Here is a 12,568-nt window from a genome sequence, read left to right as displayed (position 1 = left end):
ACTAAGAAGTTCCAAAGGTGGTTTCTCATTAGCAGGGGGAACAAACCAGAATGTAAAGACCCTGCTTGATAGTCCTGAAGCCGTTTCTCTTACACACCAAAGCACAGCGTCTCATTATATTTAACCAGGACTGCCAGGTCTAAGCTGGGATACATTTGAATTATTCAGCTTTTTTGACTTTTGGGGGTTGAATTGTGAATATTTTTCAAAATGAAAGGGACCTTAAAAATCATCATGTTCAACCCAACTATCTGCTTCATCAGAGGACAAGCACAGGGAGTGCTGGAGTAATTGCCCAGGATCACGAAGCCAGCTCACAGTTGGTCTAGACTCTTCTCTACTGTGACTTGCTTGCACCCCCAGCACAGTGAATTCTCCTCCAGTAGAAATCGTATAGCAATATCACATGATTAATGTTTACATGAGCAAATGGCCTCAAGGAGAAGAGATTAAGAAATGTTGTTTCCCATATATCTGAATGACGGAGAACACTTCTTAAGTAGATACTTAAAAAGCTAGTAAAACTGTTGCTCATATTCTTCTCCGATTCTCTCATCAGCTGTGAATCAAAGTGTACTGGTTTCATTTCCTTGAGAAAGAAAGCCAAACCTAATTCTATCTCAACATTTTAGAATCCATAATCTTAAAGCACCTCCCCATCTCTGGATGTCAGTCTCAATAATTTTATTAGCATATTGCCAAATAACACATGAAAGTGTCTCAAAGCCAAAGTTGATCAGCTCTCGCCTGCTGAATGTTGTGCAGTCAGTAGAGAATTTGAAAATTGAACTTGATCCTAAACTAGTTATGAACAATATATTAAGACAGGATCATTTGGTTCTAGAAGAGTTGTTTAAAGATCCTCAGCACTCTTGGAGACTTTATTGTAACAATGATTGATTCCATTGTATCACTTTGAAAGCTTTGGAGCATAGTGGCAATAAAAAGTTACTACATTTCAATTTGTCTCTTCACTCAAATGTCCTGAAAGATTTTTTTTTAGAAGTCGTCAAACTGCTGCATTCTATTGATGAGTAGGAATAGACTGCCCAAACTCTTAATTAACTTGTCTTGCCTTGCCTGTAATTTTCTTCCCTGAGAGAGAGCATTGCAAGCGGTGTTACTTTTCTAACCAGAGAGTGCTTGTGTGGCACTTTTGATTGTCTAGACAATTTTCATATGTACTTCAAGCATGTTTTCTTTTCATCCTAACCCTAGAAAGTACCGTTTCATAGATCAGGAAATGGAGGTTCCGAGAAGTTACGTGACTTCTCCTTGTCTCACAGCAAATATCTGGCAGAATCTGAATTTGCTCTTAAGTCTGTGACCTTAAAATTCTCAGACTTCACCAAGCTGCCTTATTATATATATTTCCTAAAATAAGTGAAGGAATTGCAAAGAACCAAAGGTCTTTCCTAAGAAATTTACCGCATACTCCCCACAACTCTTGCAAGCCACTAAACCTCTGCTCATAAGCCTTTGCAATACGACTATTTTATTGTTAGCATCAGGAAGAATGAGGGGCTACATGTGACCTGTGGCTTTGTCTCTCATTAGCTGCCTTTTCATCGATCTTGGATATGTTATTTCACTTTTTTTGACTCTTAATTCCCCACCTGCAAAATGTTGATAACAAAATTACACAGTTGTTGAGATGAGTGAGTGAAATAATTATCACACTTAGTACTGGACTAGGCTTTGGGTCTACATTCAATAAATGGTGATAATAGGAATTATTGTTATTATTATTATTATTATGATCCCACTCAGATCTGATTTTTAAAGTAGAAAACTGTCTTTTTCCTTGACTTGAAATGTGAATATTCACATTAGAGAATATTTGATTCACATTAGAGAATCAAATGAATATTTAAAAATACCATATTACAAAGTTAAATCATGAATTTTTACATTTTAGTTAAACCTCTAATATTGGAGGAAACAATTGAATGGACATGTTAAATAATCATTAATGGTAAAATTCAGATGGCCACAGGGGCCAAGCAGGGAGTAGGGGACTCCAAGGAGTGGCAGGGAGCAGGCCAACTTGAGTATGCTTGCACGAACGGCTTAAAGGGCCACCAACCCTCACCACCAGCTGACTGTTGTCCCAGGATGATGGCTCACTATTACCAAATCTTTTTATTTTCTTAAGTGGAGTTGAAAATCCAGCTTTTCATGTAAAATATCCTAATATTAACACTTGATTTGCATTTTAAATAGAATTTGGGGCTGTACCTGTCTCTCACACACCTGCGTAGCAATCTCTGCTTTATCATCTCAGCCTGGTCTACTCCTGAGTTACTTGGTTGTCACAAAACAAGTGTCTTGAACCTCTCCCTTTAAAGGAGCCCTTCCCCCGGCCAGTGCAATCATGTTTCCATCCCTTTTCCGGAGCTTGCATATGGGAATCATCTGCTTTGACTGATATTTTCACATAGTAAAACTGTAATTGAAAACCTTGCAGGCACTGGGCATGCACTGGGACACTGGGGCACGTTTGAAAGTCGGGGTGGGAGGGACTTCCATACGTGAAAAGCCTGATCTCACAGGAAATTGATACTCAGACCAAATTCCTCGCTGAGCTGAAGCAAATGGCTCATCTCAGTTGCCTATTTTTATGATTCTCTAGTAGCTGCTATTTTTTTTAAAAAAATTTCTTCTTACCAGATTTTGTATTTGTTTTTGCATTTTGCAGTAAGTTGCCTCAGCACTTTGAGATAAAGTACTGTTTCAATCCTAAATGAATAACATGATTTTTAAAAAGTTGGCTTTATGTAGACCTTTTTCGTTTTCAGTTCTTTTGATAAAAACCATTTTTGTATATGTTTTTTCACTCCCTACAAGAAGTAAGCACATTGAGAAAAAAGGACCGTGTCTTACACGGTCCAACCCTTCCACAAGGTTTTAATATGAAGGGGTTTAATGCATATTTATTTATGTCGGCTAATTTTTCTGCTAAGTCACAAATTATTTTTGTAGAATTATAATGTTATAAAACTCCATAAATCGTGTGTTCATTATCTTGTCTCTCTCTGACTGTGCTATTTACCAGTGTTGTTTTGACTGTCACCAAGAGAGTTAATCATCTTTTATTTTCAGTAATCTCTGGGATATTTTCCTTGTTGCTACATACAGCACATCATCCAAGTTATATCAACCGAGGGAGAATTATTTTCTCAGTTACTATTACTTTCTATAAAATACCAACATGAAAGCATTTTCCAGCAGCAGAATAAAGTTATTATTTTCACAGTCCATGAAATAGTGTCACGTTCTACTCCTTCACCTGATATACAATTTCATTTGCATCGATGCAGTTCAATTTTTTTCAGTTGGTTTCCTCTTGTCCTCTGCCCCAGCTCCTGCATGCTCCTGGTTTTTGGCTTATGGCAAGTTCCTACATTTGGGATATGCCAGCTAAATGCACTGTTAAAATCAGCCTTATCAATGGTAAACTAAAATTGCCAAATATGGGCGATGGTATTGGCCACAAACAGCTCGCCTCTGTCCAGCTTTCAGAGGTGTGTTTTATCCACTAGATCCCTATTAAAGATGAAGGAAGGTGATTGAGGAGTCTAAAAGGTTTTCGGCTTTTTGAAGATAACAAAAGTGCTGGGATTCTGAAATACTGCCACTGGCAACAACGTAGATATTTCCATCTGCAAGAGTCATTTTAAATATTTGGGTTTTGTCTCCTGCTATGTGACCTGATTCTGGGACATGTTAAAAAAAAGAGAGAGAGAGAGAGAGAAAGAGAGAGAGAGAGAGGCAAACTCAGTAATTGTTGGGAGAAATCAAACTGCCTTTTATTCCTTAGTAATCCAAGAAATTCAAGAATAAGCAAGACATCAGAGTGTGCATATTTGGGAGTTATTTTGAGTTATTTGGGCTAGGAAGTTTTAAATAGAGAAGGATGCAATCGAAGCCCCAGCTTTGATTATTTTATGTTACTAGAAAAAAGCCAATTGCTTGTTCATTCAGCTCTAGCTTGTTTTATTCTATAGATGGCTTCTTTAAAATTTCTTTGTAAGTCAAATTTTTGAAATCCTGAAGGCACAGTCAAGTTTTTAATTTAAAGTATTTTATTGGATAATCCGTTTGAAACATCCTTTAATCCCTTAATTTACTTGTGAATACAAGATTATGTTTATGCAGTTTTTTAAAAAAGCAATCCAGAGTGAACTATCAAACTCATGAGTCAAAAAGGCAACTGAACCCAAACCCTCAAAGCTAAATCTCCTCAGTGGAACAAGTCAGACCTGGAGGGAAATCACACACACACACACACCAGTACATTCATAATTACCTAAATAATGGTCAATTTAGGCCAAATTTATTAAGCTCTACAACTCTCCAGATTCAGTGATTTATTTGCTAGTTCTTGACTTTAAGTTTTTAAATGAGGCATTGAATTTTTTCAGTTCATTTTTAGAATAGAATATTTTTTTATTATGAGACTAGGTGGACAAAGTCTGGGACTTTTTCTGTGCTTCCTCAATTCTGCTTGCCTGTTCCGAATCTGGTTCTAGCCAAGCCAGTTCTACGAACCGTGTATATACCCAGGACATCCATCCGTGTGCCTCTTAGCCTTTCCATCTGTGAAATGGAGGGATGCACATTTGTTGAATAATTCTCCCCTGATTTATATCATCTCCTGCTCTCAAGATACTTATAATTGCTTAGGGAATGAGGGTCCAAATATAATTTTAAAAATGAAAAGGAATTGTTGCATTGTGTTAGTTTTCAATTATGCAATAGATGTTTAGAGAACGGAAATATTCTTAAAATATCTTGGACTTAATCACAAAGTGTGTGTTCGTTTGTTTATAGTAATTGGCCAAAGCATTTGATTATAATGCTTGGAGATCTTTCTTTCATGAGGAGTCACGGAGGGACACCTCCGAGGTTGCTTGACTTGCTTCTTTATTACAAGTGAGAGGACACATGTGACAGGCCAGTAGACTTGTTCCACCTGGTCTCAAAGGCCATGCGTGGGGTGTGTGTTGCCAGTATCACAGACCATGGCGGCCGCCTGCCAGATGGTTGCCTCAGTGTCTGATTCTGAAATGCCAACTGCAATTAAAAACCTTCTTTCAGAGAACAAATCTTTCTATTCTGGGCCCATATGGTGATCAGAGCCTCTGGACCTGTGTCTGTTTAAGAGGCCAGGCTCGACAGAAAAGCAGATGGAAAGAACTGTAAGATGAGACATGCCCGTAAAAAGTGAGGAATCCTACGGCAGGTCCTCGAATAACATTTTGTTCAAAGTCGTTTCTTTCTAATGTTGATGAGATGCTGTAGGAACTTAACTCTTGTTTATATTAATTAGCCTATGGTAAAACTGGTTTCGTTATATGTTATTTTGCTTAAAGTCAAGAAACCTATAGACAGATGACTTTAAGTAAGGGCTTAACTATATTCGATTTTGCTAAATCCAAAACAAGTGAAGAAAGGGAAATAAAGGCCAGTCAATGACTGGGTTCTATACAGCCTTTGTGCTCGCTGTGGACCAGCAACATTGGTATTACCTGGGAACGGTTCTCAGTTCCTGCCTATCCTGGTCAGTGTCACTTGGCTAGGCGCTAGTGCCCAGCCCTTTAATCAAACGCTATTCTAGGTGTTGCTGTGAAGGCACTTTGTAATGTGATTAACAATCACAGTTGACCTTAAGAAAAGAGTTTACCTTAGATAATGTCACGAAGCCTGATCTGATCAGTTGGAAAGCCTTCCAAGCAAAAAACTGAGGTTTCTTGGAGGAGAATTTCTGCCTGAAAACTACAGCACCAACTCTTGCCTGAGTTTCCAGCCCGCCAGCCTGCCCTATAAATTTCAGACCTGCCAGCTCCACAATTGCATGAACCAATGAGCTACCTCACACCTGTGGGTTAAACATATTCCCAAGGGATTTATATGCTTATTAACAAGTAAGAAAAGCACTGCTCTCAGGCATAGTGAGTTCTATTACTAATTGCCATGGATGATTCTATGAGATGCTGCACTTGGTTGTATCAATTTTAGTGGTCCTGCTATGAAATATATAATACCAAGCAAGATATCCACAGGTGTTTGTGATATAGAAGACTTTTAAGTCCCCTCTTCCAAACGTATTTCACAACAACAGTAGATAGATGCATGAATTCAAAGATACATGGATGCATTTCTGGCAAACTGTTTAGAATTATTTGTGGAAACTTGAAATTTTACCTAATTGTTCAGCTGATAGTAGACACCATTCCAAAGATATGGGCTAAGAGTTCCTATCCCAGATTCCTAATATTTATCTGGAATAAGACTAAACCTTATTAGGCTGCTCATCTCTGACCTCCAAAGACAGCAGGACTGTTCCAGAAACAGACACATTAAGCATTTATGTAATTCCTATTCTCAAGTCCTGGGACCTCTTTCTCTAGGCTGTGAGTTTGGGGAAAATATGTCCTAAAATGAGGAAGGCATTAAGACCTAGACTGAAGGTTCGGATATATTACTCATGGGTTTGTTTGAAGAGAAGTGAAATGTGATGGGCCATGTGATACCATCATATGCTGAAAGCAGCTGCCCATGCTCACTTCCTATACTGAATGACTTCCTAATGGGGAGATGTTATTGGAACCTTTTTTTTTTTTTTGGAGAACATTATGAATTGCTAATTTGCCTAATATGGGTAGAAAATTTCCTAAAGATGGTCGGGTGTTCACAGAGGGTCTCATGTATTAAGGTAGTGTATTTTAATGTATGTTCACGTACATTAAAATACACTACCTTAATAGGAGAACATCTTAGCTATAGAGACTTAGAGTAATTTAACAAGCTGATTTAGAAGTAATTTGAAGTTGGTCAGGATTCGCGTAGGATTAATTTGGTTGTTTTCGTTGTGTTTTTTAGAGTAATAGCTCTGTCTCTGGCTATGCAAATGTGCAGTTGCCCCTTGGTATCCTAGGAGGGGAGGGGGAGAATTCGTTTCAGGACTCCCTCTCTCTGATACCAAAATCCGAGGATGCTCAAGTCTCATATAAAATGGCATAGTATTGGCATAAAACCTACACACATCCTATTCTGCAGTCCCCAACTTTCTTGGTACCAGGAACTGGTGGTTCTAGGAGAATCTAATGCCTGATGATCCGAGGTGGAGCTAAGGCAGAGATGCTAGCCTAGCACTCGGGTGGACCAGTACCTGTCCAAGGCCTGGGGGTTAAGGACTCCTGCTTTATATCATCTCTAATTATTTGTAATATCTAATACAATGTAGATGCTATGTACATAGTCGTTATACTGTACCGTTTAGGGAATAATGACAAGAAAAAAAGTCTATATGTGTTCAGCACAGATGCAGCCATAGTAGGCCTAACTACAGAGTACACGTCAGCAACATCACGTTTTTTTCCAAATATTTTCAATCTGAGATTGGTCGAATCCACAGATATGGAATCCGTGGATGCAGAGGGCCAACTCTATGCATTTATCTTACATCCCTTTGACTTCACAAACATTAGGTATTAAATGTAAGATGTTTGATAGGTAAGGTCAGGACAGCAACTTTCTTCCCTGTGGGTTGGAATGCATAGCTGCAATCATGCAAACGATGGTGAGGATGATCATCACCATCCCCTGCCCCCACTAGCCCTCCACCCCACTCTGATTAGCAGTGTGCTGCTTAGCATGTTATCACCCTCTAGGACTCTAAGGGAGGCCTAGGAGTCCTCAGCTGGGGCCTATGGACTTCCAGGAAATCTGTGAACCACCCCCGGGAAATGATGAGCAAAAGTTTGTGTGGATATATCTCTACCCCTCACCCCAGAGTGAGTTCATAAAGCTTTTATCAAAATTAAGTGACCTCCAACAGAGGTTAGGAGTAGCTTTGCTTTCTACACTGAACTCTATCCCACCAACACACTTATTCCCAAAGGAGAATACTGGCTTAAAGCAAAGGCTCGACATTTATCGACGGGCTGGAAGTGTTAGGGCGGGAGCCTCCTGACAACAACTAATAGTGAGTGGCTGGCCGGGGAGGGGACAGAAATTGTAGTGCATATGCTCGTGTGTGCATACTTGACCTTCTTTCAAAATGGAAAAAAAAAAAAAAAAAAAGCTGATCGAGATAAAAAATCTGCTCACCTTAGCAGGGGTAGCTTTTACTGTAAGAAAGAGAAAAATGAGGTCTCCTTGCTGAGTATCTACCAGGTGATGTTTGATAACTTACGCACCTTAACTAGCACATGTAGGGGCTTAATATGTACAGGTTCCCATTGTTCATTGTCCCCTGACCCCATATACCTGTGTCTCCAAGTATGGAGTAAAGTTGGCTGTTTGTTTTTTTCCCAAAACATTCAATGGAGAGATCTTCTCTTTCTGGGCCTTACCATAAGGCACCATGAATCGCACACCTGCATATCTCCAGGGTCCCTGTTTGCACAGATTGCAATCTGAGTGGTGTCCCCTGAGCTGTACGACTTGGTGGCTCTTCTTTATATTCTCTCTCTCTCTCTCTCTTTCTCTCTCTCCTCTAGCTTTTATGGCCTGTAATTTTTCTTTTTCTTTTTTGTCTCTTTACTATTGATTGTGTTTTGCAGGCATCAAATCCAAATCCCTTATACTTGTCAACACATCTGTGGCTGCCAGTGCTACTTCCAGCACCAGTCACATCTGTTTTTATTTCTTCTGTCATTCCTAGCGCCCGTCACTTTTCACACTTTTCTTAGCTTTTGTTAGAAAAAGATTGGCCAGACCAGAAAAGGACTCCTTTTCTTCTGAGGTGTGAAAGTGCTAATCTTATAGCTTCAGGTGCATGTTTTTCACAAGGAAACTTCTTCCAGCTTTAATGGTGAGCTCCTCCGTCACTGTCACATAGTTTGTATATGTGTGTGGTGAGGGAAGGGTTTGTTGTTGTTTGCTGCTTGTGCCCATCATGTTATTTTTCAGCTAATTCTAGGTCAGGGGTCTCAGTCTTGGTTGCTCACCAGAATCATCTGGGCAGCTTCTAAACTTCCTGATGCCAAGGTGACCTTCCAGAATAATTAAATCAGCATATCTGGGGTGGGACTGCTTCATTATTTTTTAAAGTTCCCTAGGCGATTGGATTCTAACATGCCCCAAAGTTGATAGCCACTAATCTAGGCTAAAATCCTAACATGCTAAAAGGCTGAATTCCAAGTTATGAAGACTCGATTTTATATTAAAAACAACAAAGCTTTCTAACAAGCAAATAGATGTCTGTCTGAAACATAGTCTAAAAAATATAATCAAATAAACAAAATGTGGCCTAGCTTTTTTTCTTTGTCCATGTCTTATAGAGAATCCTAAGGATTAAATTAGTTGTTTCTCAAATGAATCCAAATCTAACCATTGTAGAAAAAATATACATTCATTGTTGCGTTTGTCCCAAATTTAACGCAAGGTTCAAATCTGCCTATATTTTTAGCTAAGCATAGAGCTCTAGCTCTCAGAGACATTTTGAATTTCAAAATAGCTTGTTACCTAAAAATACACTTCCTGAAATGAACTTGAGGCCTGAGAGGGATGAATGGGTTTATTTTTTTTTTTCTATTTTAATGTTACCACAAGAAAGCAAATCTCGAATTTATATATGTTTATATTTTTAGAGACCCAGGAAACAGGTGCTCTGCCTAAGCAACAAAGAGGGTTACATGGCATAGTATCAAGGACAGAAATCTGAAATTCACAGACAAGGAGAAGTGACTGTGGGAGGGCATCGAAACTGTTCCTCTGGCTTCAGGCAGGAGCATACTTAACTCAAGGAGGATGTGAGGAGGCTGTGCTCAGGCCTGTCCAAGCACCATCCTTGGGGGACACACATACTTCCCAACTTCCTAACGGCCAAGGACGACTCTAGTGCCACATGTGGTCTGGCTGCTTAATCTTTCTTAGCCTAGCATGTATGTGTCTTTAAATTCATGTTTGTCGACCAAATGCCTTATAGCCTTGTCTCACTTGGCTCTCTAAATGCATGCCTATTGCCAATTATGGATCTCTTTGAAGAAAAAGACGGGGGCAAGGTTTATACCTTTTTTTATTGCCTTTTAGCATGCAGTATGTGCATTGCAAAGAACAGTCTGTCTTCAATATTGATGGATGTGAATGGATATTGCATTTATAATCACAGTTCCCCCCAACATAGGGGAAGAAGTCCTGTATCTTTTCCCACTTGGTATAAAGGGCCAAATGTGAAATTCGTATATTCATTCTTCTTTTGTACTCATCTCTTTACTCATTTATTCCATAAATATTTTGGATATCCTCTATGTGGCAGGCCCTCTTGTTGGCACTGGAGATACAGTATATAAACATGGCAAATAAGTCTCACAGAGCTCACATTTTGGTAGATAGATTATAAGCAAGTTAAGTGATCAAGTTGGTTTGTGCAGAAGAGTCCTGTCGTAGTTACCTCTGGGCTGCTGTGGGATGAAGGGCTGACATGTAACCAAACACCAGAAAGGGACAAGAAGCCAGACAAAGAGAATAGTAAAGGAAAGGCCTGAGGGATGAAGGAACTTAGCTTCCTCCAGGAAAAGCCCATGTGTAAAGAGTAAATCAGAGAGGGAGCAGGTGACAGACCTTTGAGGTGGAACTCGGCCTTTTCTCACCTGCAGGACTCTAGTGCCTCGTCTGTGCTGCCAAATCAGCTGATTTCTCTCAAGGCAACAGAATTCAGAGCCAGTCCCTTGCAATGAAGGCCCTATAGCTCTTTCGGGTATAGGTCAGGAAGAAGATGGCCAAGTCCTGCCTTACCTGTAGTATCTCCTCTTAGTTGGCCAACTCCCTTTTGCACTTCACAACTCTGTTCCCTTGTGACCTCTCTGTCCACCTGAAATCACTGACAAAAGCAAGAAGTTTCTCAAACTTCCCCCCACCTGCAATGGCTTTCATTACAAATTGCATGTCATCTGACGTGAAAGCATTATTTTGCCTTTCTCCGTATTCATTCTTATGACATCAAGTTCATTTGAAATTCAGGAATTCATCGGCAGGCTGCCAAGCAGTTAGATAATCATTGAATGTTTCTTTTCTCTCCACAGTTAATAATGACATGATGGTCAATGACAGCAATGGTGCTGTCAAGTTTCCACAGTTGTGTAAATTTTGTGATGTAAGATCTTCCACCTGTGACAACCAGAAACTCTGCAAGAGCAACTGCAGTATCACGTCCATCTGTGAAAAGCCACACGAAGTCTGTGTGGCCGTCTGGTAAGGTTGCCTTTTAAAAACAGCTTTCTTACCCCTTTATATGACTAATGCATGCTTGTGGAACAAAGAGTCCATGTGTCTCCACGCCCTAGGCCTAAACACCATCCCATTTGTCTTTCTCTCAGACCATCTCCCTTTTAATTATTGAATGTAGTTTCCAGAGATATTTTGTGCATTTTCAAATACGTACACACACGTGTATCTATATGTGTGAACTTATATGTGCGAGATCGTACATAAAATAACCTTTAATATTTGTAATAAATCTGGAGACTGTTCTTTGTATGAAGGAGTGGAACATGACACTTACTAGTCATTTAGTGACATCCCCTCGATCCCCATGACACCGGAGCTTTGTTCTTCTGAGGCAATCTCGGTCTCATTTTGTGGAAGGAGAGGGGATGAAAGTTGGGTTGTTGGAAGAGAAAGGGGCTTGTCAAAAAAAAAGGAAGCTATTCACGGAATCAGAAAACAACCTTTTCCTTAGAAGCTCTGGCCATATCACTCACACCAGCACTGGGTGACATATTACATCTTTCTCTTGGATCTGAGCTACATATTTCTCTTAGATCAGATGCTCTCCATCCCTTCTCTCTTTCTCTCTCTCTCTCTCTTTCGCTCACTCGCTGTCTCTTCCCACTCCTCCACACATAGTAGGTGCTCATAAATCATTTGATCATTATAGTTACAAATTGGGAGTATAAAAAGAAATAAAAGAAAAAAAGAGATGAAAAGACTTCCCATTTTACAAAAATGTATGAATTCATTATTTAAATAAAACAATTTGTAGACTCATTCTGATGTTTTGAATTTATCAGCTTTTTTTTTTTTTTAAATAACTTACGTGTCTCCTAGCCAGTTACAAATGAGACTGTAAAGCCCCAAATCTTCTCCCCGTTCTTGGGAATGAGTCTTTTGGACTTTCTCCAGACCACTTATCATTAGCCTTGATGATAGATCTGAAAACCTTGCAAATTTCTGTACATACCAGGGGATGAACTAGTTTCTTAAGAACTGAAGGAATGTTAACAGCAAAGACCTGTCATGACAGCTTGCCGTGTACCTGCCAACTTCATTCATGTCCAGTTCTGAGCAAATGCCTTTGAAAAAGGGATTTTGACAAAGATCGTGTTCAGAAGAAAGGGACCGGTGTGATTAGAGGTTTATAAAGTGTGCTGTCTAAGGGATGACTGAGGCAATTAACATGGTTTGAGTAAAGGGAGGACATGGGTCCTCCTGAGAGATATTGAAGGGCTCTCAGGTGGAAAATGTAATAAACTTTTTCTGTGTAACTCTGAAATGCAGAAGGACGGCCCATAACAAGGGGATAGAGTTGTGCTTGGTACAAGTTTAAATATTTTCACAA

The 12,568-nt window shown here is 39.5% G+C and overlaps 1 protein-coding gene across 1 annotated transcript in view; it reads left to right on the top strand.

Annotated features, from left to right (window-relative positions):
- TGFBR2 (transforming growth factor beta receptor 2) overlaps positions 1 to 12,568 on the top strand; it is an 81,559-nt gene that overhangs the window by 21,905 nt on the left and 47,086 nt on the right. The window contains exon 2 of the mRNA XM_039843481.1: positions 11,034 to 11,202. Coding sequence (XP_039699415.1) covers positions 11,034 to 11,202 — 169 coding nt within the window. The remainder of the gene's footprint in view (positions 1 to 11,033; positions 11,203 to 12,568) is intronic.

The sequence above is a fragment of the Pteropus medius genome, unplaced genomic scaffold (assembly GCF_902729225.1).
Source record: "Pteropus medius unplaced genomic scaffold, Ma_sr-lr_union100, whole genome shotgun sequence".
Classification (NCBI taxonomy): Eukaryota; Metazoa; Chordata; class Mammalia; order Chiroptera; family Pteropodidae; genus Pteropus; species Pteropus medius.
Note: the sequence above shows the minus strand (reverse complement) of the source record. Positions and strands in the feature narration are given on the sequence as shown.